Source organism: Equus asinus, chromosome 14 (genome assembly GCF_041296235.1).
Source record: "Equus asinus isolate D_3611 breed Donkey chromosome 14, EquAss-T2T_v2, whole genome shotgun sequence".
NCBI lineage: Eukaryota > Metazoa > Chordata > Mammalia > Perissodactyla > Equidae > Equus > Equus asinus.
This window is the reverse complement of record NC_091803.1, coordinates 23,939,314-23,966,536: the sequence shown is the minus strand read 5'-3', so window position 1 is coordinate 23,966,536 and position 27,223 is coordinate 23,939,314. Positions and strand designations below refer to the sequence as shown.

At 42.5% G+C, this 27,223-nt stretch overlaps 2 protein-coding genes across 6 annotated transcripts in view; both read left to right on the top strand.

The window, feature by feature from the left end:
- The first annotated feature begins 11,646 nt into the window (after window positions 1-11,646).
- Window positions 11,647-14,741, top strand: MRPS17 (mitochondrial ribosomal protein S17). Of its 4 annotated transcripts, none has more exons than XM_014842317.3 (3): window positions 11,647-11,763; window positions 12,393-12,535; window positions 14,311-14,741. In XM_014842317.3, the coding sequence occupies exons 2-3, from the start codon at window positions 12,413-12,415 to the stop codon at window positions 14,554-14,556; spliced, it is 369 nt and encodes a 122-aa protein (XP_014697803.3). In that variant the 5' UTR covers window positions 11,647-11,763; window positions 12,393-12,412; the 3' UTR covers window positions 14,557-14,741. The 4 variants fall into 4 exon arrangements, with proteins under 4 accessions (XP_014697803.3, XP_070340629.1, XP_014697805.3 ...); XM_070484528.1 differs by having other exon boundaries at window positions 11,745-11,792; XM_014842319.3 differs by having other exon boundaries at window positions 11,751-11,962.
- A 3,498-nt stretch (window positions 14,742-18,239) lies between these two features.
- Window positions 18,240-27,223, top strand: part of NIPSNAP2 (nipsnap homolog 2) — a 29,843-nt gene continuing 20,859 nt past the window's right edge. Inside the window, exon 1 of one of the 2 annotated variants that reach the window (XM_044747755.2) lies at window positions 18,240-18,473. In XM_044747755.2, the coding sequence (XP_044603690.1) occupies window positions 18,382-18,473 (92 nt within the window). In that variant the 5' untranslated portion in view covers window positions 18,240-18,381. The remainder of the gene's footprint in view (window positions 18,474-27,223) is intronic. The other variant, XM_044747754.2, reaches the window with a different exon arrangement.

The following is a 27,223-nucleotide window of genomic DNA, read 5'->3' as shown; positions in this document are numbered from 1 at the left end:
ATGGGTTAAAGACTTAAACATATGACCTGATGCCATAAAACTCCTTGAAGAAAAAATAGGGAAGCTCCTTGACACTGATCTTGGCTATGATTATTTGGATATGACACCAAAAGTACAAGCAAGAAAAGCAAAGATCAACAAGTGGGACTACATCAAACTAAAAAACTTCTACATAGCAAAAGAAATAATCAACAAAATGAAAATACAGTCCATGGAATGGGAGAGAATATTTGCAAACCATATATAAGATAAGAGGTTAATATCCAAAATATGTAAAGAACTCATACAACTCAATAACAAAAAAAATCCAATAGAAAAATTAGCAGAGTAACTAAATAGACATTTTTCCAAAGAAGACATTCAAATGGCCAACAGGTACATGAAAAGGTGTTCAACATGACTAATCGTCAGGGATATGCAAATCAAAATCACAATGAAATATCACCTCACACCTATTAGAATGGCTGAAAGAGAAAAGTGTTGGCCCGAAATCTATATAATGTTATAATCCAATGTTACTGCAATTTAAATAAATAAATAAATAAAAGAAAGAAAAAGAAAAAAAGAGATAAGATTTGGTGAGGATGTGGAGAAAAGGGAACCCTTGTGAACTGTTGGTGGAATATAAATTGGTGCAGCCACTATGTAAAGTAGTGTGGAGATTCCTCAAAAAATTAAAAATAGAACTGACATATGATCCAGCAATTCCACTTCTGGATATTTATCCAAAGTAAATGAAAACAATAACCCAAAAAGATATATGTACCCCCTGTTTATTGCATTATTTACAATAGCCAAGACATGGAAGCAACCTAAGTCTCCATCAATGGATGAATGGGTAAAGAAAATGTGGGAGATATATATATATATAATGGAATATTATTCAGCCATAAGAAAGAAGGAAATTTTGTCATATGCAACATCATGGATGGACCTTGAGGGCATTATGCTAAAAGAAATAAGTCAGACAGAGAAAGACAAATACTGTATGATCTCACTTATATGTGGAATCTACAAAAAACCCAAACTTATAGATACAAAGAACAGATTGGTGGTTGCCAGAGGTGGGGGATGGGGAATGGGCAAAATGGGTGAAGGCAGTGAAAAGGTACAAACTTCCAGTTCTAAAATAAATAAGTACTGTGGTTGTAACATATATCCTGGTAACTATAGTTAATAATACTGTAATGTATATTTGAAAGTTGCTAAAAGAGTATATTTTAAAAGTTCTCATCACAAGAAAAAAATTTTAACTATGTGTGATGATGGATGTTAACTAGACACTGTGGTGATCATTTCGCAATATATAAACACTGAATCATTATGTCATACCCCTGAAACTAATAATGTTTTATGCCAATTATATCTCAAAAAAAAGACCACAAAAAATTTTAAAATAGAACTACCATATTATTCAGCAACCACACTTCTGGGAATATATCCAAAGGAAATGGAAACAAGATATCGAAAAGATATCTAAACTTGCATGATTATTGTGCCATTATTCACAAAAGCCAAGATATGAAAACAACCTTAGTGTCTTCCATGAATGAATGGGTGAAAAAGATGTGAGAGATATATAATGGAATATTATTCAGCCATGAGAAAGGGAGAAATCCTGCAATTTGAGACAACAACATGATGGACCTTGGGGGCATTATGCTAAGTGAGATGTCAGACAGAGAAAGACAAATTCCATATGATATCACTTATCTGTGGAATCTAAAAAAGCCAAACTCGTAGAAACAGAGTAGAATGGTGGTTACTAGGGGCTGAGGGGTGAGGGAATTGGGGAGATGTTGTTTAAGGGTACAAACTTGCAACTAGTAGGTAAATAAGTTGTGAAGATCTAATGCACAGCATAGTTATTCTAGCCAACAGTACGTATTACAAACTTCAAAGTTTCTAAGAGATTAGATCTTAATTCTTCTCACCACAAAAAAGAAATGATAATTACGTAACGTGATAGAAGCGTTAGGTAAAGCTACAGTGGTAATCATATTGCAATATATAAATATATCACATCAACACATTGTACACCTTAAATTTACACAGTTTGTATGTCAATTATATCTCAATTTTTTAAAAAATCCCTAACATACCCAATGAGCATTGGTTTAAGAGGGAAACAACATTAGAAAGTGTCTTTTGGAAAAATAAAAGTAAAATGAAAAACAACATGCAGTTATTTGTGGTGTAAGACATGAATTAGATGCGTCTGGAAAGGAGTAACATCTCCCCACACTTAATGAGCTTCTTGGTCAGCCATCTAGTCCCTTACCCACATACACATCATTCGTTCTCATATTCAATCTCTCTCTCTTTCTCTCTGTCATCTTTCTCAACCATTACCCTTTATGGTCACTGCTATGGTCTGAATGTTTGTGTCCCTCCAAAATTCATATATTAAATCCTAACCCCCAAGGTGACAGTATTAGGAAATGGGGCTTTTGAGAAATGGCTAGGTCATGAGGGCAGGGCCCTCATGAATGGGATTAGTGCCCTTATAAAAGGGCCCCAAGAAAGCTCCCTTGGTCCCTTCTACCATGTAAGGACACAGCAAGAAGCCACTGTCTGTGAACCAGGAAGAGGGCCGTCCGACACCAAATATGTCAGTGCCTTGATTTTGGATTTCACAGCCTCCAGAACTGTAAGGAGTAAATTTCTGTTGTTTATAGGCCAACCAGTCTCTGGTATTTTGTTATAACAGCCCAAAAAGACTGAGACAGCCACATCTGAGAGCTGTGTTGGGGAGATTCCCTTTCTGGACCTGTGCCTTAACTGCTGTAGATGGACTGCAGTTCTCCTGACTGTACCACTCTATTAGAAATGGAGTAGTCTTTTCATCTGTTTATGTTCAGTCGATCGCATGACCTAATAAGCAGAGTCCAAGAAGTTATTGATTCGTGGCCCTTTAATCTAGAACTCAGCCTTTCCTAAAAGTCCATTTTGTTTTCCAATTGAGGCTCTTTCTCCCTCCTCTCTTTCTCCTATTAGGTTGATATATAAACCCCTATTTCCATTTTTTCAGTGAGCCTCTTCATCTGAATGTTCCCACATGCATGTGTAAATAAACCTTGTCTTGTCTCCTGTTAGTCTATTATCAATTAATTCACAGCCCCAAGTTTTCCTCCCAACAAGGGTTGAAAAAAAAAATTAATTGACGTTCACTATAGCTTTGATAGTATAAAATTATTTGATTTGCATTTTTTTTTTTTGAGGAAGATTAGCCCTGAGCTAACTACTGCCAATCCTCCTCTTTTTGCTGAGGAAAACTGGCCCTGAGCTAACGTCCATGCCCATCTTCCTCTATTTCATGTGTGGGATGCCTACCACAGCATGGCTTTTGCCAAGCGGTGCCGTGTCCGCACCCAGGATCCGAACCCGCGAACCCCGGGACACCAAGAAGCGGAACGTGCGCACTTAACCGCTGCACCACCGGGCCAGCCCTGATTTGCATTTTTAAAAGTTACTCTGGTTATGTCATTAGCAACAAAAGTTTTAAGCTCAACTGTAAAAGAAAGAAATTTAAGGTCATAACTGGAGGGAAATATGATATCGTGGAAAAGTTTTTGTTTACATGAAATAATGCATATAAAGTTTTCACCACTTTCATTGAAAACTAGCTCTCCTTTCTGAAATTTCAAACATCTCATACTCTCCCCACCATCATCTCTCCTTTTCAATTCATTCTATCAAGTGTGCCCTTGGCCTTAATTCTTTGAATCCACACTTCAATGATAGGGCCACTTTTTTTTACTGTCCATTACTCTCCTCGTAGTCTTCCTTCCATCCTTGTCTAACCAGACATTGTAATCATCATTATAATCAACCTTTTGTGAATAATGTACTGTACATTCCTTTGTCCCTTTCTCAAAAACCAACCCTGCATAAAGCCTAGTGCTTGACTTCTTCTGGCTTATACCAAAGAGATGAACATTGCTAAAGTAAAGTAACAACAGAGTTAACTGTTTTCACTTTAAATACATGAACTGAGACCCAAATTGACTCCCTATATTGTACATCAATCCTACTATGTCTCTCAAGAAAGCTTATCATCTAACTATTTTTTCTGCCTCTAGTCTTGCCTCACAACCCATTCTCCATTAAAGTGACCTTAAAATGTTAACAGGATCAAGTTGCCCTCTATTAAAACCCATCAATAGCTTCCAAATGCACTTAGGATAAAATCTACCTTCTTTACTGGGGCCTTTGGGGCCCACCTATTGTGGCCTTGACTCTCTCTAGCTTTATTCTTTGCCATTCTCCCTTGGTTCACATTACTCAGGCTGCGCTTCAATGAAGGCTCCAGTGATGTGGCATTCTCTAACCATTCACATCTAACATATTGTTAAGAGTCTAGGATTCCCTTCTTTGGGGAAATCTTCCTTCCTTGACTGCCTCTGCTTTGTTGATCTTTGCTTTCTCTAAATTTCCATTCCCTTTAAAGTCTATCCCTCACCATAACAAGCTTTGACTACTACTTATGTTGCTTTTTTATTATTTTTTTTCACACTTGGACTGTAATCTTATAGGAAAAAATAGTGTGTCTTTTAATTCCTATCTACAGTTCTGGCCACCAAATAGGCACACAAACATTTGACTTATAATAAGTACTAGGAGGCAGATGACAGAGATAGCCTTCTCCTGTGATAGTGGTAGGTAGGTGCTATATCGTGATGACTACAGACTCTGTAGTCGGTCTGCCAAAGTTCAAGTTCCATTTCTTACATTTGCTGGCTATGGGACCTAAAGCAAGTTATTTAACCTCTCTCAGCATCAGTTTCCTCGTCTGTAAAATGAGAACAGTAATAGTACCTGCCTAATAAAGTTGTAGTAAGGATTAGATGAGATAATATGAAAAAAAGTATCATAGTGCCTAGCACATGGTAAGTATTCTATAAACATTATCTGTTACTATATACTCATTTAATGAGGATTTCTTAAATGTCTATTGAGAAACATTCAAATGAGGTATGAGATACAAGACAATCAAACATTTGTTGAGCACATAATCTGGGTCAGATATTATGCTGGGCACACTACAGATTTAGATAAGTGAAATAAGCCATATCTTTTAGATGACAAGCCTGAAGGCAGAGAAATTAAGTAATTTACTCCAGGTCATATGGCTATGGCTCAGTAACTCTGGTTGAATGAGATAATTATAGCAATCAAAATATAGAAGAGAATCTGGTCCTAGACAAAGATAGCTAGACTTAATTGTCTGGGGTATAGATCTTCTTGATTACTGGTGTATATATGAAAATTAGTTGTAGTTAAGTATAAAGTAGGAGTACTGACTGTTTAAGGTAAGAGCGCAGGCGGAGCTGAAGTTACAGATTTATTACAAAAATGGGAAGATTTTAAAATATAATGATGTACACCTGAAATTTATATAATGTTATAAACCAATGTTACCACAATAAAAAAAATGGGAAGATTAACTGTGTGGCAGTGTTTTGGATGCATTTAAATCAAGAACCGGAAGCAGTTAGAACACTAATTAACAGTCTCTTGTAGTGATCTGGGTAAAAGGCAGTAATTTCTTAATTTCAGAAGAGCAGGGTCACAGACCTCTTTGAGAGTCTGACAAAAGCCGTGGACCATCTCCCCCCAGAGACCTGTACAAACACATCAAATTTTACATAGACAATTTTGTGGAATTCAGAAGCCTCTTAAAACCCTTCCTACACCAACCTCAGACTAAGGATCCCTGGAATCAGAGAGGAGTATCCAGACTCCAGGATCTGATCTGTCTTTTCAAAACCTGGTCCTTTGGTACTCAAGGACCATGACCTCTGTTTAGTTTCCTTGTCAACTGTTTTTCCACCTAATACTCTGTTTACTCCCCTCTATGTTCACTTTGGATAACCAAAAGGCAAAATCATTTACAACCACTTTTGTCCTCTGCTCACTGGTTCTTCCGTCTTCTACATTCTTTCCCTGGGTTTCAGAGTCATGACTGGGCCACGTCAGGGTGGGAGTAGGGGACCACACAGTCCTTGAAAAACTTACTGTCAGTCTTACTGTTCTTTTACCAAAGAACTTTTTTTAATTTTTTTTCCTTACTCTCCCCAAAGCCCCCCAGTACACAGCTGTATATTCTTCGTTGTGGGTCCTTCTAGTTGTGGCATGTGGGACGCCGCCTCAGCGTGGTCTGATGAGCAGTGCCATGTCCGCGCCCAGGATCTGAACCAACGACACACTGGGCCGCCTGCAGCGGAGCACGCGAACCTAACCACTCGGCCACGGGGCAAGCCCCCCAAAGAGCTTTTGGTTCGCAAAATCTAGGGGACTAGACCTGAATCCAGAGGAGAAAAAAAAAAACATCAAAGTTCAAAACTGATCATGAAGAGTCATCTCGCAGCATGATAATGCAAAGAATCACCAGGGATAATCCACACTGTGAGAATTCTAGAATGTGCCGATTCATCCAGAGTTCCAAGAAAACCATGAGATTCTGGGATCAAGTTGCCTAGATTCACAGAAAAACCCTCTTTCATGAAAAGGACCATGATTAGAATGAATCCAAATGACATTATAGCCTGAACACAAACTTCGTTATATAAGAGGTGGTCTTTAAGGGCCAAGGACCCTATAAGTATGACATGAAGGAAAAGACCACAAACGTAATTCACACTTAACTCACCATAAGAATTGCCTTGAAATGACTGTGGTAGACAGTCTCCAAAGATGACCCCCGTGAAGAACACCTCCTGATATTTATGCTCCTGTGTGAACCTGGGTCGATTCCTGACTTACTTCATCCAAAAGAAAAGCAAAAGAAGTGATTTTCTGGGACTTCTGAGCCTAGGCATTAAGAAGGTCTGGAAGCTTATCATTTATGATTTTGGGAGTTCTGAAGAGATTATACAAACTCTTGGAGGCTGTACAAGCCTTTATATACCCATTGAAGGGCTATCTGACATTCTAACCTGTGTAGTAAAGGATAAATCTTACTCAAAGAAACATTTGGCCCTTTGCCCTGGCCCCTGGGAGGTAACCGCATAAGCCCTTGGAATGTGCTGCCTGATAGGAGTGAGTCATCTCTGAGTCTTTCTAAGGATTTGTTGAACCTGAGGATGATCTTGGGGACCTCCTGAACTCACACAAGCTTTCTCCAGTTCAAGTCTCATAAATGATTTCTACCACATCTATCATCTATGCTTTCTGAGGTAGTCATGCTACTAATGCACACTATCTCAGGGCATTATCAAGGGCTGGGAAGAGGCAAGAAAGTGAGCAGGGGTAGAGCCATGCTTACTAATGTGGCCACTGGCTTCCATTGTTTTAGTCAAGGGGCTGGCCCAGTGGCTCAGTAGTTAAGTGTGCACATTCCGCTTCTCAGCGGCCCGGGGTTCACTGGTTCAGATCCCAGGTGCAGACATGGCACCGCTTGACAAAAGCCATGCTGTGGTAGGCATCCCACATATAAAATACAGGAAGATGGGCATGGATGTTAGCTCAGGGCCAGTCTTCCTCAGCAAAAAGAGGAGGATTGGCAGTAGTTAGCTCAGGGCTAATCTTCCTCAAAAAAAAAAAAAAAAAAGAAATGGAGCCATTGTTTTAGTCAAGAAATGAGCCATTCTCTTTTCTTACTTCTCTCCTTTTGGAACTTTTAACAGACGAACACAAGAACTTCTCAATCTACTCTTCACGTTTTCCTCTCTGCTGCATTCTGAATAATTTCAGCTGGTTTACTTTCAGCTTTCTATGTCTCTGTTCAGTTCTATTTAATCTGCCTTAGACCCACCTATAGAGTTTTTCATTTCAGTGATTACTTGCTCCTGGCATGCTTAACTTGTTCCTCTATCTATTGTATTTCCTATACAATGGTGGCTACATCTAGAAAATTGATTAGATTCAGATTACTTTTTATGTATTAATATTTTATATATTGCGCTGTGTACAGTAGTCCCTCCTTATCTGTCGTTCTGCTTTTCATGTTTTCAGCTATGCATGTTCAACCGCAGTCCAAAATATTAAATGAAAAATTCCCGAAATAAACATTTCATAAGTTTCAAATTGCATACTGCTCTCAGTGGCATGATAAAATCTCATGCCAACCCTCTCTGTCCCACCTGGGACATGAATCATCCCTTTGTCCAGAGTATCCACACTATGCTACCTCTCCATTAGTCACTTAGTTGCCATCTCTGTTTTCAGATTGGCTATAGAGGTATTGCAGTGTTTGTCTTCAAGTAACTTTATTTTACTTAATAATGACTCCAAGGCACCAGAGTAGCAATGCTGGCGATTGAGGTATGCCAAAGAGAAGCTGTGAAGTGCTTTCTTTAAGTGAAAAAGTGAAAGTTCTCAACTTAATAAGGAAAGAAAAAAATTGTTTCCTAAGGTTGCTAAGGTCTACAGTAACTTTTATTACAGTATATTGTTGTAATTGTTCTGTTTAATTATTAGCTATGGTTGGTAATCTCTTACTGTGCCTAATTTATAAATTAAACTTTATCATAGGTATGTATGTATAGGAAAAAACACAGTATATACAGAGTTTAGTGCTATCTGTGGCTTGAGGCATCCACTGGGGGTCTTGGAATATATAGCCCATGGATAAGGAGGGACTACCGTACTTCCTTTTCTTCTACATCAAAAGTTGTATAATGTCTAGTTGACTCACTTTGACTGATGCTAAGACTAACTGGGTTCAGGTGGTATTAGTCTGCTTTCTTTGTTAAAAAGTTCTCTAACAATCTTTCACCCAATGGTTTCATTAACCATTGTTAACATTATTCATTATTTCATTAGTGGGTGCAAAATAGTGATTTTCCAATTCTGTCATTTCTTATACATCAATTATTTGATCATTCTGAGATGTACTTTGTATCGTATAGCAGGATATATTGATTCTTTCCTTTTGTTTATCAAACTATTGACTCGGTGCCCTAGGAATCTTCAAAAGAAACCAATAAAGCTTTACTTTGAAGTATCATTTTATGAACTTATAGATGTTTATACATTTTATGTTTTTCAGTCCATTGCAGTTATTATTCTTTTCAGCCTTACATGATCTCATCCTAGTTCAGCAGGAGCTCCTTCAGTTTGGCTTTGGACCTGACTCCACTCATCTTTGAAAGCGCCCTTGATTTCTGACACAAGTAGACGTCTGAGTTTAACTCATACATTTCCCACTCCAGACCTGAAGTCAGCCATTTCTCAATGATCCTCGGGTCATTTTAGAGAGAAGTGATATATAGATACCACAATCTGGGTGCTTGGTATACTGATTGCTGCCAGGTTGTCATTACTTCTAGGCTTTCTAGGAAGGACTTTTTTTTGAGAAAAATAAATCATGAGTTCATACTGTATTTCCAATTCAAATGTAAGATTACAAGGCTTTTATACTTTGCTTTTTTGATTTTATTGTTATGGACTGAATTGTGTCCCCCCCAAATTCATATATATGTTGAAGCCCTAACCTTCAATGTAATGGTATTTGAAGATAGGACCTTTGGGAGGTAATTAGGGTTAAATGAGGTCATAAGGGTGGGGCTCTAATCCCGTGAGATTGGTGGCTTTATAAAAGGAGACAGCAGCATGTGCTCTCTCTCTCTCTCCCCCTGTGCACACATATACAAAAGAAAGGCCATGTGAGGACACAGCAAGAAGGTGCCCATCTGCAAGCCAGGAAGAGAGTTCTCACCAGAAACAGACCCTGACAGCACCTTGTTCTCAGATTTCCAGCCTCCAGAACTGTGAGAAAATAAATTTCTGTTGTTTAAGCCACACACACACACTTACCTCCTCTCAGTCCCCTTGCCTCACATAGCCAGTCAATTTCCCAGTCACTCTCCAGCCCACCTTCTCTCTTTCATTCCCAATGCTCCGATTTAGGTCTTCACCATCCCTAGCAAAGCCCCCAATCTCTCTGACCTCTATTCTGTCTTCCACACTCCCACCAGAATTGTAACTGAGCGAAAAGGGGCTGGTTCTGCTCGCTGCAATCTGGTGCCCATCAATTGCAAACAAGCTGGTGGCTGAGAAAGGAAAATTTATACGATTAGCTAGCATAATCGGAAGATGGTAGACTAGCATCCTGAAGAACCATCTTAAAATCATACAGAATCTGGAGGCAGTTCTATAGGGGAAATGGGCAGGGAAGGGGCGGGGGAGGTTAGGGATGTAGACTATCTGATGTGACAAACTTCAAGGCACCACAGTATCTCTTTCTTCTGTCATTCATGATGGGTACCAATGCAGAATTTTTCTTTCTGGAGGTTGTCATGTTCCTGGGGAACTCAGAGAACAAAGTTGTCTTATCATAGCTGGCAGATATACGTAAGCAAGAGTCATAGAACTAGCGGATCATGTATTTTTGTAAAAGCGAGAGGTGCTTAATCATCTAGGCTACGTGCAGACTAGACTGTATTCACAGAGACTAGTGAGTCAGGGTCATAGTTACCATATTGCTTCCTTTCCCTAGGATGGCTTCCCTCTTGTTAACCTAAGATCTAGCTGTTACAGAATGATCTTGAAAGCTAGCAAAACTACTCATATGTTTCAAGGGCTCCCCATCACTTAGAAGAAAAAGGTTCTTAACAAAAAATACGTCCTAGGTAGAGGCCTGTCCCTGTCCAGCTTCCATCCCTGCCACTCTTGCCCTCACCCTACATTCTGGCAGTACCAGACTGCTTCTCATCATACTATGTTCTGTCACACCCCTGCACATGCTCTCCTTTCTGCTTCAAATGCCCTCCCCACATCCCATGTCCCTCTCTTCTCAAGATATGGCCCGTAGCCAGGGGCTAGGTACTGATCGTCTCCTCTTGCTGCAAAGTTAAGCACTCCTTTCTCAAGGCTCCCTTTATCCGTGCTAGTTTTATAATTGTTTCTTTGGTCACCTGTCCCTAGTAGACTGTGGGCTTTTGGAGAGCATGGGGCCCCTTTGATTCATCTTTTTGCTCCCAGTGCCTAGCACAGAGTCTGAGAATAAGTGTTCCATAAACGTTTGCTGAGAAAGCAATGAGTGCTGGACACACTAGCATATGGATGCATTCTTATTGTTCCCAGCCTCCCCTCACCAGCTGCTAAGACAGACGTTTCAATGTCAAAGACAATTGACCACATGAATATTTTGGCCCTCAAATTGTCTGTGCCAGTAGCCTATTGTTTTCTGTTCCTCTTATCAATTTCCAAACAAGAGCCCAATCTTCCCTCTATGTGAGAAGGCATCATTAAACAGCCTGCTCTGGCCCATCTAAGTCCTTCATAATTGGCACACATACATATGTACCCACACCGGACTTCTCTCCATCTCACAGATACCGAGAAATAACACCTAAAATCCTACTGGACATAAAAATCTCATAAGTTTATCTTAAAAGCAGTTGTGGGAGTAGAAATGCTTAAATATTTCAGTCTCAGTATTTAGCAGCACACAAGGTTTCAACGTTTGATGAATTAATAAAGTTCCTTTGATTTGGATCGCCTTGTCCAACGCCTGGGAGCTCAACGGAAAGAGAGGAAACCAAATGGAATAGCGAAAGGAAAAGCCGAAACCCACCCCCCCACCCCCCGCCCCTGCCTCCGGGCGCGGAGAAAGCAGAAGTCAGGATCCCCGGTCACCAACGCTCCTGGGCCCCTTTCAAGGGGAAGTGGGCGGAGCCCTGGCTTTAACCCCGCCCGCGGCTGAGCGGACCCGCGGCCAATGAGAGGGGCGGTCTGGGACGGAGCGACCTGCGTGCGCCGTGACGCCATCGCGCTCCGGCCGGCGCTCCGGTCGCTGCGTGCCTGGAGAGCCCGGGGGTGAGCGCTGGCTGCGCGCTGCAGCTGCGGTGAGGGTGGCGTTGGGGGTCGGGGCGTCCGGGTGCGAGAGCTCTGGAGACGGGTCGGCGTCGCCTGGCCTCAGGGTTGGCCAGGGCCGAGGGATCGTTCATCCCAGCCGTCCCTAGGCCGACGGGATGGACTCGGTATTAACTGATCTGGAAGACAGTCCCAAGTCAAGGTCTCCTTCAGTGGGGAGGACCCCTGGCCGCTCCGCCTAGGCCGTGCGCGCCGCGAGTAGCTGGGCTGTGCGCCTTGGGGACGGGCAGCCTGGCGGGATGGAAAGAAAGAAAGGACATCAGTAAAGGCCAGCGTTTATTCGCGCTATTGAGCGCCTTAAGCGTTAAATCCTCAAAGCACTCCTGTGAGCAGGCCCTGATGTTATTGCCATTTTGCAGAGGGTGAAACTGAGGCTTCGAGAGATTAAAATTACAGCTTTGTAACCAGTACAAAGAGGGGAGTTAAGGAAGTAGTGAAACGTGTAAGCGTCTCTAAAGCTGTGATTCCAGAAGGTCAACAAAAGCTGTTTCTGAGCTTGGGCTGTTCTAGTGACAAAATGCATTTGGTAAGTCATAACCGCCAGACTATTAACTTTGAAATTTGTTTTTCAGGTGACCAAAGCCACATCATAATGTCAATAGCCCGTTCATCTGTCCATGCCAAATGGATCGTGGGGAAGGTGATTGGGACAGCAATGCAAAAAACTGCTAAAGTGAGAGTGACCAGGCTTGTTCTGGATCCCTATTTATTAAAGGTGAGAAACATCCCTCTTGTCAGATGGATTGATAGATCTCCAGCATGTTCTGGGTTGTGAACAGAAAAACACTTGCCTGTCAAAAATGCCTTGAGCATCTGCTTCTTTTTTTTCTTTTCTTTTTTGAGGAAGATTAGCCCTGAGCTAACTACTGTCAATCCTCCTCTTTTTGCTGAGGAAGACTGGCCCTGAGCTAACATCCGTGCCCATCTTCCTCTACTTGATACGTGGGACGCCTACCACAGCATGGCTTTTGCCAAGTGGCACCCGGGATCTGAATCGGGGAACCCAGGCTGCTGAGAAGCGGAACGTACGAACTTAACCGCTGCGCCACTGGGCTGGCCCCAAGCATCTGCTTCAAACCGGGCACTGTGCTGGTTCATGAGTATAGCAAAGTGAATTAACCATGGTTCTTACATTCTAGCGACACACAGAGTTCATTTCAATTCAGTCTAAGTGCTAGTTGTTCTATGTGTAAAGTACTGTGGGAGCAGAGAGCAAGATGTCTTGTTCTTCCTTCCCCTGTTGCTGAAGGAGAGCATCCTCGATTAAAAGACATCTGAGCTGAATCTCAACAAGGATGTTATCCAGAGGATCACATCGGGGGAAGTCATTCCCACCGTGATGAGTAGTTTGTGGAAGTTCCTTTAGCCATGAAAGGGCATGGCATTCTAAGTGAACAGCAAGCGGTTTGGCAAAGTAGAGCCCAGAGCTTAGCACTAAGTAGGCACTGTTGTTGAATGAATGCAAGAGCAATTGGAGCTGGACTGTGAAGGGTCTTTTATCTTGTATTTTGGATTTCATCCTATACGCAAAGGAAAGACAGACTTGGAGACTTAGGGATGGGGTGAGGACTGGAAGTAAGGAAGTGGGTAAGGTGGCTATTGCAGAAGTCTGGGATGGAAATGTTAAGGACCTGAACAGTCCTTGGAGCAGTGGGGATGGGGTGGGAAAAGCAGGTTTCAGAAAGGACAGAGTTCTTGATTTGCTTGATGTGCAAGTGAGGGAGGGGGAAATGCCAAGGATGTTTCTGCATTTAAGCTTGGGCACACAGGTAGGTAGAAATGCTGTTTGTTATCTAGGATCAAAAACATAGGAGCAAGCTGAAGAATGTCGGCATGATCATCGGCCTTAGGATCAGAAGACCTTAGTTTGATTACTGACTCTCTTGTTTACTAGCTGTACACTTTACCTCCCTGAGCTTGTTTTTCTCATCTGTCAAATGGGGATACCTGCTGTAGCAGGGTTGTCATGAGGAATAGGTGATTCTAATTATTATCTGTTGCTTGTTTGCAGTACTTTGAGCCAGGCGTGGAGCTAAGTGCTTTACGTACGTTATAACGTTTAATTCTTTTGATAACTTGAGAGGTGCGGATATTGGAGCCTCATTTTATGGTGGAAAAAAGACTGATCTTGGAGTGGTTGAGTAACTTGTTCCAAATCACACAGATAGTGGTGAGAGTAGCATGTTTATAAGCAGGCAAAAGCTCCACTGAGAAGGAGGACTTTAAATAGCGTAGAGAAGGATGCTAGTTCATAGAGCAAGGGTGCTGAAGGGAATAGGCTGGAGAGCTGGGGACAGGATCAGCTCTGGAACAGTCATGGCTGTTTTCCAGAAATTAAGCAGCTAACTTTTGTATTGGAAGACTCTTTAAGTATATTACCTTTTCCCCCCGAGTCCCAGCTTGTTTTCTGTGCATTACTTTTTCATATTCTGTACTGCGTTGCCAGATCACGTATGTGAACTACTGATTTCTTCCTCTTCCTCTCAACAGTATTTTAATAAGCGAAAAACCTATTTTGCTCACGATGCTCTTCAGCAGTGCACAGTTGGGGATATCGTGCTTCTCAAAGCTTTACCTGTCCCACGAACGAAGCATGTGAAACATGAACTGGCTGAGATCATTTTCAAAGTTGGACAAGTCATAGATCCAGTGACTGGAAAACCCTGTGCAGGAACCGCCTACCTGGAGAGTCCAGTCAGTTTGGAAACCACCCACCTCACCAAAAATCTGGAATAACTCGTTATCTCTTCAACACAGTGAAGGAGGGTCGGAAGAAGGAGCCAAAGGGAAAGATTTATAGCTTTGCTTTGTGGAAAAAGAAATTTTTCTAAGTTTTATCACGGACTGTCTAGTTTCTCTTCTGGTATTTATGAAATAGCTAAAAGTAAATGAATAAAGGGGCTGTTATAATTTTTCATGAAGGTTTATGGTCATGTTTCAAATTTCGTTTTCAGTGAACATACTTTCCTGTTACACCAAGTGTGCCTAGCAGTCCACTGCATTATTTTGTAAGCTGACTGTTTTAGAAGGTGTATTTTTTTTTCATTCAAAGGAATCTTGAGTTTATCTTAGAACCTCTATTTTGGGAGAAAATCTTTGATATCATAAACAGATAAGAACACATTAAGTGAATATTTATTTTTGCTGGTATATATTCAAAATTAATTTAAATTTTCTTCTTTCATCTAGCCAGTTCCAAATGGAAATAATCAACATGCTTAGGGTCAGACTTTATTAGATTATAGTCTGTATTAATAAGCATGTTGACACATAGAAAATAACACTTAAAAATTCTGTGTCACTTTTATCCTTTATCCTAGGCTAGATTAAATAGGAATGAGTTCTTAAAATATGATATATTGCTGAAATTGTAGAACTTCTCACACATGCATTTGAGTTGGGGAGTTTCAGACTTTTGTTGCTGTTCATTAATAAACTGTGATAACTTAGATTTTGACCTGATAAAATATTGAGCACTATATTTCAGTCTTCTGCTCCTAGAAAGAGACTTGGAACATATTCCAAACTCAGCTAATATGTGTATTGTACAAACACAGGGTTTCAACAAGGACTACAGACACTGCCCAACCTCTCAGGGATTACATCTATTGGGGAGGTATGTACAGGTGGCTTCATGGCAAACAGAAGCACATGGATGGGAGAGAAATTAGGGTAACTTCCCAGAAGAGATGAGCTGATGCTAGAACTGAATATTGAAGGAAGAGTCTCCAGGCTAGTAGATGAGGGGTGTAGAACGGGCATTTTAAGCAGAAGGTAAAGTCCTCAAAGTATGAGAGAAAGGAGCATAACGAAGGGACATTTTCAACAAGGGTGGAGGGGCCGGCCTGGTGCCTCAGTGGTTGGGTTTGTGCGTTCCACTTCCCCGGGAACCTGGGGTTCGCCAGTTCAGATCCCAGGTGCGGACATGGCACCGCTTCACAAAAGCCATGCTGTGGTAGGCGTCCCATGTATAAAGTAGAGGAAGATGGGCACGGATGTTAGTTCAGGGCCAGTCTTCCTCAGCAAAAAGAAGGATTGGCAGTAGTTAGCTCAGAGCTAATCTTCTCAAAAAAAATAAAAAATAAACAAGGGTGGAACTCAGAGAAATAGGAATTATTGTGTAAGTGGTGGTGGAATATGTAATGTTTTTAAAGGGAGTGATATAATTAGCTTCACATTTCAATAAAAGTTAACAGCCTCAGTGTAGAGAGTGGACTAGAAGATGAAAGATTTCACGTAGGGAGACAGTGACCTGTTCAAAAATTGGTCCAAAGACCCAAACTGAGTTGGGAAGGGAAGATGAAGAGTTTGGATAGATGATGTTCTAAAGTAGAAGCCTCAGGAGTTGGTACCAGGGAAGGTCAGCAAAAAGGAAGCATCTGAGAGTGTCTAGGTCTCTGGCAGGTGGGGCTATGTGCACGAGTTATCCTGGAAGGGACAGGACACCTGTCTCAGCCATCTCTAAAAGCTGAAGTATTTTCAATGTTTACATATACTCTAGTGTATCATTTTATCTTAAGATATTTTTCCTGAAAATCTTGGTGTAAAAATTATACCCCAGAAAGATGCCCTATATTTATTCCATGGCATTGAGTAACCGAAGCCACACATCTGTGAAATAAGACTACCTGTCCCCAGTAAAAAGCATTTGGTTAATGGAACTCCAGCAAATGATAGTGGAGAAAAAAATGCAGAATGAGTGGCCTAACACTAAGTAACACTAAAGCAAGGTCAGCAAAGAAATGTCTACCAAGTTAACGTTTCAGCAAAAATAGATTTGAAAGAGTTTGTCTCCTGAAATAGAGCAGAGAATTATGAGGAATGTGTGAGAAAGTCACAAAGGCACATTGACACCACTGGTTTGAAGAGGCCCTGCTTCCCACTGCAGGATTCCAACATATCCTTGCCACCCTGGGGAGAGCTCACTTCAGTCTTCCTTTTCGGTCTGTCCAGCTTCTACAGCCTCACTAAGCATAAGCCAGTTGAGAGCAGGAACTCCTTCAGCCACGCAGCCTCTGGCCTCCTGTCCCTCTGTCCCTTGGCCTTTCCATTGGCCTACAAGATAGAAATGCAGGGGCCAGCCCTGTGGCCAAGTGGTTAAGTTCGTGCTCTCTGCTTCGGCGGCCCAGGGTTTCCCCAGTTCGAATCTTGGACACAGACATGGCACTGCTGATCAGGCCACACTGAGGTGGCATCCCACATGCCACAACTAGAGGGACCCACAACTAAAATATACAACTATGTACTGGGGAGATTTGGGGGGGAAAAGCAGGGAAAAAAAAAAGATTGGCAACAGTTGTTAGCTCCGGTGCCAATCTTAAAAAACATAAAGAAGAAAAATGCATCTCTCTGGTCTGGGGCAAATCCTTGTTGCCACTTCAGCATCCAAAGCCCCGTTTCTGTCCTCGGTGGTTCCTCGCCATATTAACGGGTTCAAATAATGCTCCAATCAAAAAACTGCCTCGAGCCTCCCTGCTTCCTTCACCTACAAGATGACCAGCTTCGGAGAACCCCTCAGCGCACAAGCCCAGTTCCTGCCCCTACCCCTCCTACGCAGACACCTGCCTGGGTAGCAGAGACCTCCCAGTCCTGAGGGCATCTTCCTCTTAACCTTTGCAGACCCGCACTGGCCTTGAAATGTTCCCCTTAGTGGCTGGGGCCTCTGCTGCTCCGTGTCCAGCCCCCTTTCTGCCACCTTGTCTTGGTTGCAGTTTTCACGGTTACAGTTGTGGCTCTTTTATCTTACCGCAGGATACTTTTTCCCCAAACCGTGCCATCCTGACTCACGGCTTTCAGTTGTTTCCTCAGTCAGCGGGAGCAGTCGTCCCTCCTCACACTGGTCAGTTCGTCTTCCCTTGGGACTGCGCTGTCCTGCCAGCTCCTTGGAGGCCTATCCTCCATTTCACAGCCACTGCGGGGTGCATGCTCTCCCATCCGTGCTCCCTTCCCGTCTTGTGAACCCCTTCATTTGGACACTTGACACACCCGATCCAATCATCATTTCACATCCTGCCCTGCTAGACCGGGACGATTTAGGGGCAGGGATCGGGCAGCGCCAACCCTGCCGAAATGAACTGGAACAAAGGAGCCCCAAAACTACGAGAGAACTTGAGTATGTTTCCACCCAGAATGCTTTTATTAAAGCGTTATTTATTTGTTTTTGAAGAGGCAATATATTTACAAGGTATTGAGGGAGAAGCCCGCCTCCCAGCTTTGCCCTCAGGCCCTGGATGCCCCTAGCAAGTGTCCCTCCAGCCTGTGGAGCTTTCCGCCTACATTCAGGCCACGCCCATGTTCCTTTCGCGCGCCCTGTTGTGGCCGCAGCGCGCGTTTCGCTGTGGATTACTGTCTCCCAGTTGGCTCCTCTCCGGCTTCCCGCTCCTTTTTTGGGGCTACCGGGCTGCCCGCCGCCGCGCGCCCTGCTCCCCCTGGCGGCGGCGCCCCCTCGCTGCAGCGGCCGCACGCCCCGCCCCGCCCCAGCCTCGGCGGGCCTGGCGGGGGGAGGGGTCGCGGCGGCGGCGGCGGCGGCCCGGGCGGTGGGAGCCGAGGCGCCGGAGCAAGATGGCGGCGCGAGTGCTGTACGCCCACGGAGCGGCGGCGGCCGGCGGCCTCCTGCGGCGGGCCGCCCCCTGCAACCTCCTGCCCGGGCTCCGGTGAGCAGCGCCGCCTTTTCCGGGAGCGGCCGGGGAGGGGCTGCGCGGGGCAGAAGGCGCGGGGTCCCCGGCGCGGGTCTCCGCCTCAGCTCGGCCGCGCTCCCCCGGGCGGGGCTGCGGGGCGGCGGGGGCAGAGGTCGCGGTCCGCGGGGTTGGCCCGGCCAGGGCCTCGACGGGGTCGGAGCGCCCTCCTGGCCGGCCGGACTCAAGGTCACGGCCGGGACGGCGCTCGGCGCCGAGGCCCCGTCCGCCCGCCGCGCGGGCCCGGCCTGCGGGACCTTGACCTGTCGCCACCCGGAGCGGAGGCCGAGGGCGGGCCCGCAGGCCCTGGCCCGCTTCCCGCCGGGCGTCCTGAGCAAGCTGCCCGCCCCCGCAAGCCTCGGGGTCTGCACCTGTAAATGGCAGTAGTGATACCGCTTATCTCCTAGGTGGTTGTGAGGAAGGAATAACGCACCGTCCCCGGTGGGCCGTCATTGAAGGGAGGGAGGGAGTAGTGAGGCGGTCTCAGCACGACGGAGTCTTTGACTTACATTTTAAAATAGGTAGCCGATCAAACAGTGTTCACAGTTACCAGCACTGAGTAGGCGTTGGGTTCATGTTTAAACTTTTTTCCTAACCTCCTTGGATTACATGTTTGGTTTCCTGAATCCATCACTTTGACATATCCACGTCCAGTTTTCCACATTCAAAAGCCAAAGCCCGTGCTAACTTACCTGTAGATTTGCTTTATCGTTTTCTTTACATCGGGTAATTTAAATGTTAACCGTTTTGTTTGTTTTTAATTAAATAGTGAGCCTCTAGAAAATACAGTTGGCGCTTAAAAATGAAAGAGCAAAGGAACTGCCTGTTTGTTAAACTCTTACTATGGGCCAGGGAGCTTTATATCATATGGCTTATTTAATTTAATCCTAGTAGCAATCTTTAGAAGGAATAGGATCTGCATTTTAGAGATGAGTTGGAACCTCACACTGTCAGACAAGGCGTTTGAACCCAAGTTTGTCGGGCTTCAGGCCCAGCGCCCTTCCTAGGACTGATGCTCAGCTTGTATTTCCAAATTTGATGTTTATGTTTCCATGTTGATTAAAAGTTTTATTTTTATTCCGTTATTGAGCAAATACTGAGTGTCGTATTTTCTCACACAAGTGATATGAGCACATGAAATTCATAGTTTCTTCTTCCCAAAAAAGACAGCTGAGGCTGAAGGTGTTCATCCAACATGTTCACCTAAAGTGCCCAAGATCACAAAGCTAGTACCTGGAGTTGCCACTCATTCTATCAAATATTGAATGTATACATTGTCTTTGAAGCCCTGTGGAACTGAGCATAATAGCCGTGGTCACTATCCCAAGGAAGCCATGGCAGGAGTAAAGACCCCTATAGACTTAACGACTGAGATAGGTGCTGTGAGAGAACATCAGGAAACCTACCACATGAGATCATGGAAGGCCACTCCAAGAAGGTGACATTAAGCTGAGACCTGAAGAGCCAGTGTGCATGAAAGCCCTGACTGGGAAGGAGCCATGAGTACTGGGAAACCCCAGAACAGTCTAGGAGGCTGTAGCACAGGAATAAAGGGAAGACTGACCGGAGAAGAGGTGGCAAAGAGTGGGGCCAGATAATTCTAGGCCTTACAGGCCATTTTAGAGAGCTTGGATTTTATTCTGAGAGCCATGGAAGACATTTAAAGGTATAAACTCTAGTGTAACGTGAACTGATCTACATTTTTAAAAGATCGGTCTGACTTTGGAAAGGGGACAAAATCAGGGGTAATGGCCAACTGGGCAGATGCTGGTGCCATTTACTGAGTCATTTTTTCCGTAGGTATGTGAGTGCCTGCCACGTGCCAGTTGCTGTTGAGAAACAGTGAATAAGGCACTCAAGATCCTTGCCATCTGGGAGCTTGCTAGGAACTCAGAGAAGGAGGAACAAGTGCTGGGTGGAAGGGGTGATCCAGAGCAGTTTTGAATCTGGTAAAGTTTGAGATGGCTGTGAGGTATTCAGATGGAAAGGCCATGTGGGCGGTTGACCTATATGGCTCCTCAAACAAGGTGTCTGGGCTACGGGTAACGTTTGGGAGTTGTCAGCATATAGGAATGCTAAATGTTGATAGATACATGAGTTTCATTGTATGTTTCATGCTTGATTGAAATTTTTCATAATAAAACGTTTTTTAAAGCCATCGGAATGGATGAGATTGCTTGAGGAGAGCGTGTGGATAGAGAAGGGGCTGAGAAACGGCACCTGGGATATGTGAACATTTACAGGTTGGATACAGGAAGGAGAGGGGGCAAGGGAGCCTGGAAAAGAGCAGCCAGTGAGGTGATTGTTATGTGACAGTGCCTAGAGGGAAATATTTCAAGGAGAGAGTGGTCACCTATGCCAGATGCTGCTAAAAGGTTAAGTAAGATGACAGAAGAAAACTGAATTTGCCAACAGGGATGTTGTGGGTGACCTTGCAAGAACGTTTTTAGAGGGGAGAAAGAAGTCTTCCTGGGAGACTTACTTCCCAGCATAGAGTTCCAGCTGCTTACTGGACATTGCACTAGTGTCCCACAGGTGCTTGAGATGCTTTTGTACCCAGAATTTAACTCATCTTCCTCCTACAAAGCCTGCTTGCTCTTTCTGGGTTCTCTCCCCCCAGTAATGGAATGTCTTGTGTTTAGTGGCCCAGGCTAGAAACGACAAGGTCTTCCCCAAGCCATCACCTTCTGTTCCCTCCCATCTAGTCAGTTGCCAAATCTGTCAGTTCTGCTTCTGGCCTGTCTTGGCTCCATCTTCTCTATCGCCACTCCCCTAGCTCAACTCTTGGCAACACTCGTCTGGATCCCTAGGAAGAGTAGTATGGACTTGAACCCATTGGTGAAGTGGACAACTAAAGAATTCTGAGCAGAACTTTTTCCTATTAGAAAGATCTCTATGACATGAAACTTGACTGGATCCTAATCCCTCTTCCCTTCCACCCTGCCCCACCCCGCCAAGAAAACTATAAAAGACATTTGGGGAACAATTAAGGACATTTTAATATGGAGTGGAGGTTAGATATTACAGAACAATTATTTTCCTTAGATGTGAAAATAGTATCATGGTTTTGTCTGTTCTTAGGAGATGCATGCTGAAGTATTTAGGGATGAAGTGTCATACTGTCTGTACTCTGCTTTCAAGTGGTTTGGTAAAAATAGAAAAGCAAATATATATAAAAAGAAAGATTTAAAATGATAAAATGTTCATCATTTTTTCCTCTGGATGCAGGGCATAGAGGTCTTCGTTGTACTATTCTTTCATCTTCTCTGTGAGGTTTTTCAAAATGAAAAGTTGGAGAGCAGCTTTCTATAGCAGCAGTGTGGAAGACACACTGACTGGGGTTGAGTGGTGGGGAGGGGGTCGGGGAGCTGTTGCTTTGATGCAGGACTCTTTGGATTGGGCCCTTCACCCCCCTCTCTCCCCCTCGCCTCCATAGTATTCACACACTCCTGGCTTTGGCAGGTATAGTTTCTTTCTTAGAATGTCCTTCCTGTGGGTGTCTTCCTGACAAACTGCTCCTCGTCTTTCAAGTCTTCAGCTCAACAGCTTCTTCAGAGAGTTGGTCCATGTCCATGTCTCCCTCAGGCCCACTTAGACTCTGCATCCTCTGCCCCCCCCCCCCCCAACCTCCTGCGTCACCACCGTATGTCTCCATCCAAGAGCTCATCTCACATTGGGCTGTAATCTTGTTTGTCTATCTGCTGCTACCAGTAAACTGAGCTCTGTGAAGTCAGGGCCAGGCTTATTCATCTTTGAACTCTCAGCCTGGCCCACTGCTTGGCACATGCAGTGCGCAGTCAATAGATATTTGATGATCATGTAAAACAAAGCTCATTACACTACTGCTGCCTCATCCTGTGGTCTCAGTGTTAAAGGTATTTCCCTTCTGTGATTTGCTCCAGCCACACCATCAGCTTCCACTTCCAGCTTTCTAATAGGACCCTTGTCTTCTCCTTTTCGCCTCAGGAATCTCTTTGGAATGTATTCCTTCCCCTTCGTCCCCATTACCATTGTCTTAACCCAGGAGCATCCTTTGGTCCATCCAGGGAGTATTAAATGCTCCCTGCCTTTATTGCTGCAGTCCATCCACCGCATCATTGCCAGGCTGCTTTTTACACGTAGATCTTTTTTGAAAACTTGCTAGCATTGCACTGCGTACAGGATAAAGTCTAGCTGACAGGTGTGGTACACAAGAGCCTGACCACCCTGCCCCTTTTGCCCTCCCATTCTCTCTGTTGCCATCCTCACACACCCTGTTCTCCTGCCTCACTGAACTCTTTGCTGCTCCAGAAATATGTGATAACAGTTTCGTGACTCCGTTGCCTGGATGTGTTGTTCCCTTTGACTAGAATTATCGCCTGCCTTGTTCACTTGTCTTTCTTGTCCTCCAAGACAGGACTGGAGCGTCTCCGCAGGAGTCCCTCTCACTCCTCGCAGGCCAAGCCAATGGTTCAATCCCTTGAGCTCTCACAGTGTGGTGTGTGTAAGTCTACACTATCTGTGACCACTCTGGCTGCTTACTGATAGGTTTTTCCCATGAGACTCAACAGGCTAGGCATCTGGTTCATCTTTGTATCCATAGAGCCTGGTACATAATGCTTATTCTACGTAAAGTCTAGTGTTTTGTAGAATGCGCTCTCCCTCCCCAACCCTCTGTAAAGTGCCACACAAGAACGTATCTGATATTATAACTGATAGTGGTGCTATCAGTCAGATGACTTATAGTGGTGTTTATCACAGTGAAGAACCCCAGCCCGGATCTTATCAGCCTGACGCTGTTGCACAGCTGCTCTGCCCTCTTCCGAGATTCAGCTTGGACAGCTAGGTGGACTGGGCATGTTAGGCAGCTTTCGTCGCCTGACGCTTGGAAAGATTTCAGAGTTTGACAGTCAGTTGTGGGTAATCTCGGACTGTGTTTCATTTGTCAAGACAATTGCTACCCAAGTTCACAAGCAAACACCACTCAGGTTCTGGTATGTGTTCCATGATGCTGACTATTTCTTAGGCTCATCTTTGGTTTACAAAGCATTTCCATGTCCTTTACCTCATTTTACTCATCCTAAAGTAAATCTCTTTGGTATTATTAAAATATGGAATGAATACTCAATTGGAGAGATTTGTGTTTGGGAGGTATCCTTATTAGTGAAAATATTTTGAACTGTATAGTTAGATCTGGGTTCATATTTTTATTTTGCCACTTCTTAGCTCAGGGCATTTAACATCTCTGAACCAATCTCTAAAATGCAATAATCCCTTCCTTGCTACGTTGTTCTGAGGATTAAGTGAGACGACGTAGACAAACTGCCTAGTTGAGTGTCTAGAAGTAAGTATGTACCTATTAACCTGTAATCCCCTTAAATTCTAAAGAGAAGGAGAAAAATTACTTTGGGATTTCCCCCTCCAGACTTAGTCTACCAATAATTCTTTATTATGCTCTCTTATTTTGTAAAGTATTAAATGCCATAGAAATTAAATATCTATATCTATCTGTCTATATATATATATATATATATATATATATACATACACATGATATATGCTTGTCTATGCATTTCTGGAAGGATACATTAAAAACTATTAGTAGTGCTTGCTTTGGTGAGTATTTCTTACTTTAAATGAAATTCTCTAGTGCTGATATTTTTAGAAATTTTCATTGTACCTCTTTCTCAATTGTTGATAATTGTTATTCCAAGCTTAAGAATTTATTTATTTAACAATCCCCCAAAATCTTTTACACAATTTCTGCGTAGTGAACTTAAAATCTAAAATAAATAAAACCCAGGAATTATACAAAGTCTCATTAACAAATCTTAAAACTTTCTATTTTGTATGTCACTAATTTTATATGCTTTCCATTTTGCTTCTTGAAATTATTAAGCAAATATCACAAAATCTATGTGTAGAGCACCTTAAACAAATTGACACAGTGTTTTTATTTTTAATGAATTAAATTTTACCGTGATTCATTTGGAAAATTGCCTTCTTCAGAATTAGTTTATTTATATAATCAAAAAGTGAATTGAAAACAGAAACAAGTAGCATGTGATTTTGGTTTTTGCTAAAGGACTAATAGTTTTTGTATATAATTTCTTTTGGTTTTAAAAGTTAGTTTTATTGAAAAAGTAGTTTTAAAAACTGAATTGTTTAACCTCTCACTACCATCCTAAGTGCTTTCAATTTGTTTACTAGGAGTGTGGGGTTCAACACGTACTTAAAAATATACAAAAGTCAAAAACAGTGCAGGTATATGGGGAAAGCTGTGTCTCTTCTACTTAGCTCTCTATCCTTCCCTCAGGGATACCACCATTAACACTTTCTTAAATCTAAGGAATTTTACCTTGTAATAAAAGCAAAGTGGAGGAATTTCCAACATCTTTTTATAAATGCCATTTTTCCGGTTTTATATTTTTGTCCTATGCACTTACAAGAAAAATTGCTCATACTGGTATTGTTATTTTGCTTGTTTAGTATAAGATTGCTGCTTTTTAATCTTTGAAGAATTTGAAAAAATATTTTTATATTTCTTGATCATTATTTATAGAAAATATTTAATTGTTAATTTTATATTTGTGTATTTTATGTTTGTATATCTGTAAGCTTAAATTATTCGTAAGTCTTTTTATCTGGTTTCTAGCTATTTGTGATAATATCCTATGAATTGTTTTTAAATTAAAAGAACATCTTAAGGGGAGAAAATTGCTCTGTAATATTTGTTCATTATAGCAGCAAATCGACTCTTTAAGCAACAAAAGGAAAAGGCTACCAATATAACACATGAAACTTAGAGTTCTGTTATTTCTAAAGCCCCATAGTTGAATAAGAATAGGAAATTGTATTATTGTAATGTAGAATCTACATGTGCCTCTCATGAGGCAATGGAAGTTTGCTTCTCATGAGTTTTTCTTGCCTCTTGTTTAAATTCCAAGTCCCCTTCCTTATACCTGGGGTCTCGTTCTTTTCCTCTTACATTTGCTTTGTGGTATCTGTGTCCTTAAGCAGGCCTGCTAGGCACATTGGAAATGCAGTCGTATCCCAGGTTCCACGAGTCCGTGAGTTCAAATGCCTACAGTGGTTGCATCTGTGCCAAACATGTACAGACTTTTTTCCCTTGCCATTATTCCCTAAACAGTACAGTTTTTACATTGCATTTACAACTATTTACTTAGCATTAACATCATATTAGGTGTTATAAGTAATACAGAGATAATTTAAAGTATAGGGGAGAATGCGCATAGGTTATATGCAAATACTACACCACATTATATGAAGGACTTGGGTTTCTGCTGGGAATTCTGGAACCATCCCCAAGGGATGACTATGTGGAAAATCATCTAATGTTTCCATAGCGATCCCCCAGAAAAGGCTCACACTGGCCTGTCAGCCTCTCGACTTGTGTTGAAGCACTGAATAAGATCCTAAGCATTTATATTGGCCATTTGGAATCCCAGCACGTTACTGCTCCTGGCATGATCTAGCAAAGGGCAGGAAAGATCATTTATGTGTACATGAATTAAGATCAAAACTATAAAGAATATCCTGTAATAACCCTGGCCAGAGATGATGGTCATCAGTTATAAAAGGAATTGTACAAAAAGAATGGACACAGACTCAAAAAGCTACATTATGTATGATTCCACATGTAAGACATTCTGGAAAAGGCTAAACTGTAGGCACGTAAATGTATCAGTGGTTGCCAGCAATTGAGAGTGGGGAGAAGGGTTGACTACAAAAGAAGGAATTTTAGAGAGTAAAGGAACTGTTCCATATCTTATGCATTTGTCAAAACTTGCAGAACTGCATGCCAAAAAAGAATAAATTTTACTGTACGTATATTTGATTAAAATGAAGAAGATAAAGAGACACAGTTTGCCGTTTGATTGTGGTCATGTGAGATTAGGAAGAGGATGAGTCTCAACCAGGTTCTTATTTTTAAAATCCTGTTTTCAGGTTATATGTACTTATATACCTTACCTGTAAAGGGGTTTCTAAACATGCACCTTGAGATATTTTAGCTAATTTTTAAATATAAAAATAATGTATGTATATGGAAAAATTTCAAATAGTCCAGAAAGTTAAACAATGAAAAGGAGAAATCGCTACTCTCACCCCATGCCCAGTCACGCTCCCCAGATGTCATCACTATTAACAGTTCACTTTATTTGCGTGTATGGTACTGTTCTGTGCCTGCTTTTTCCACACAATTTGTCTCTGAGATAGCAACATTTCAGTGCATGTAACTCTACCTCTTTTTAATGATTGTAGCTTATTACGATTTTTGAATATTCCCTAATTTGTTTGACCAGTCCCCATTAATGGGTACCCACATTGCCTATACCAGGAAAAAACTGGAAACAAGGCGGTAGTGAACAATCTTGTGCATTCACCTTTCTGCACTTGTCTAAATATAGCTGCCTGTAGGACATAACTACAAGTGCAGTTATGTCCTGCACTTAACAGGGCCAAAAGGCCTACGCACTTTTAATTTTGATATAGATAATGCCACACTGCCCTCTAGGGAAGGTATGCAAATTTGTAATCCCACTAGCAAGTATATGGGAATTACACGTGCACTTTACAGTTCATGTTTAAAGTATATTTTGTTACTTCAGTCAAATTTATCCTCACTTTCTGACAGCATATATGGTAGAAGTTCAGTTACAAGATGAGAATTAACAAGTTACATTTTTGTTAATGAAGTTGTATTCTTAGGTTTTTGTGACTGTTAAAAA

Coding starts and splice junctions, on each gene's coding strand:
- MRPS17 (XM_014842317.3), top strand. CDS start 12,413: ATGTCAATAGCCCGTTCATCTGTCCATGCCAAATGGATCGTGGGGAAG. Junction 12,536..14,310: donor TGGATCCCTATTTATTAAAG/GTGAGAAACATC, acceptor TCCTCTCAACAG/TATTTTAATAAGCGAAAAAC.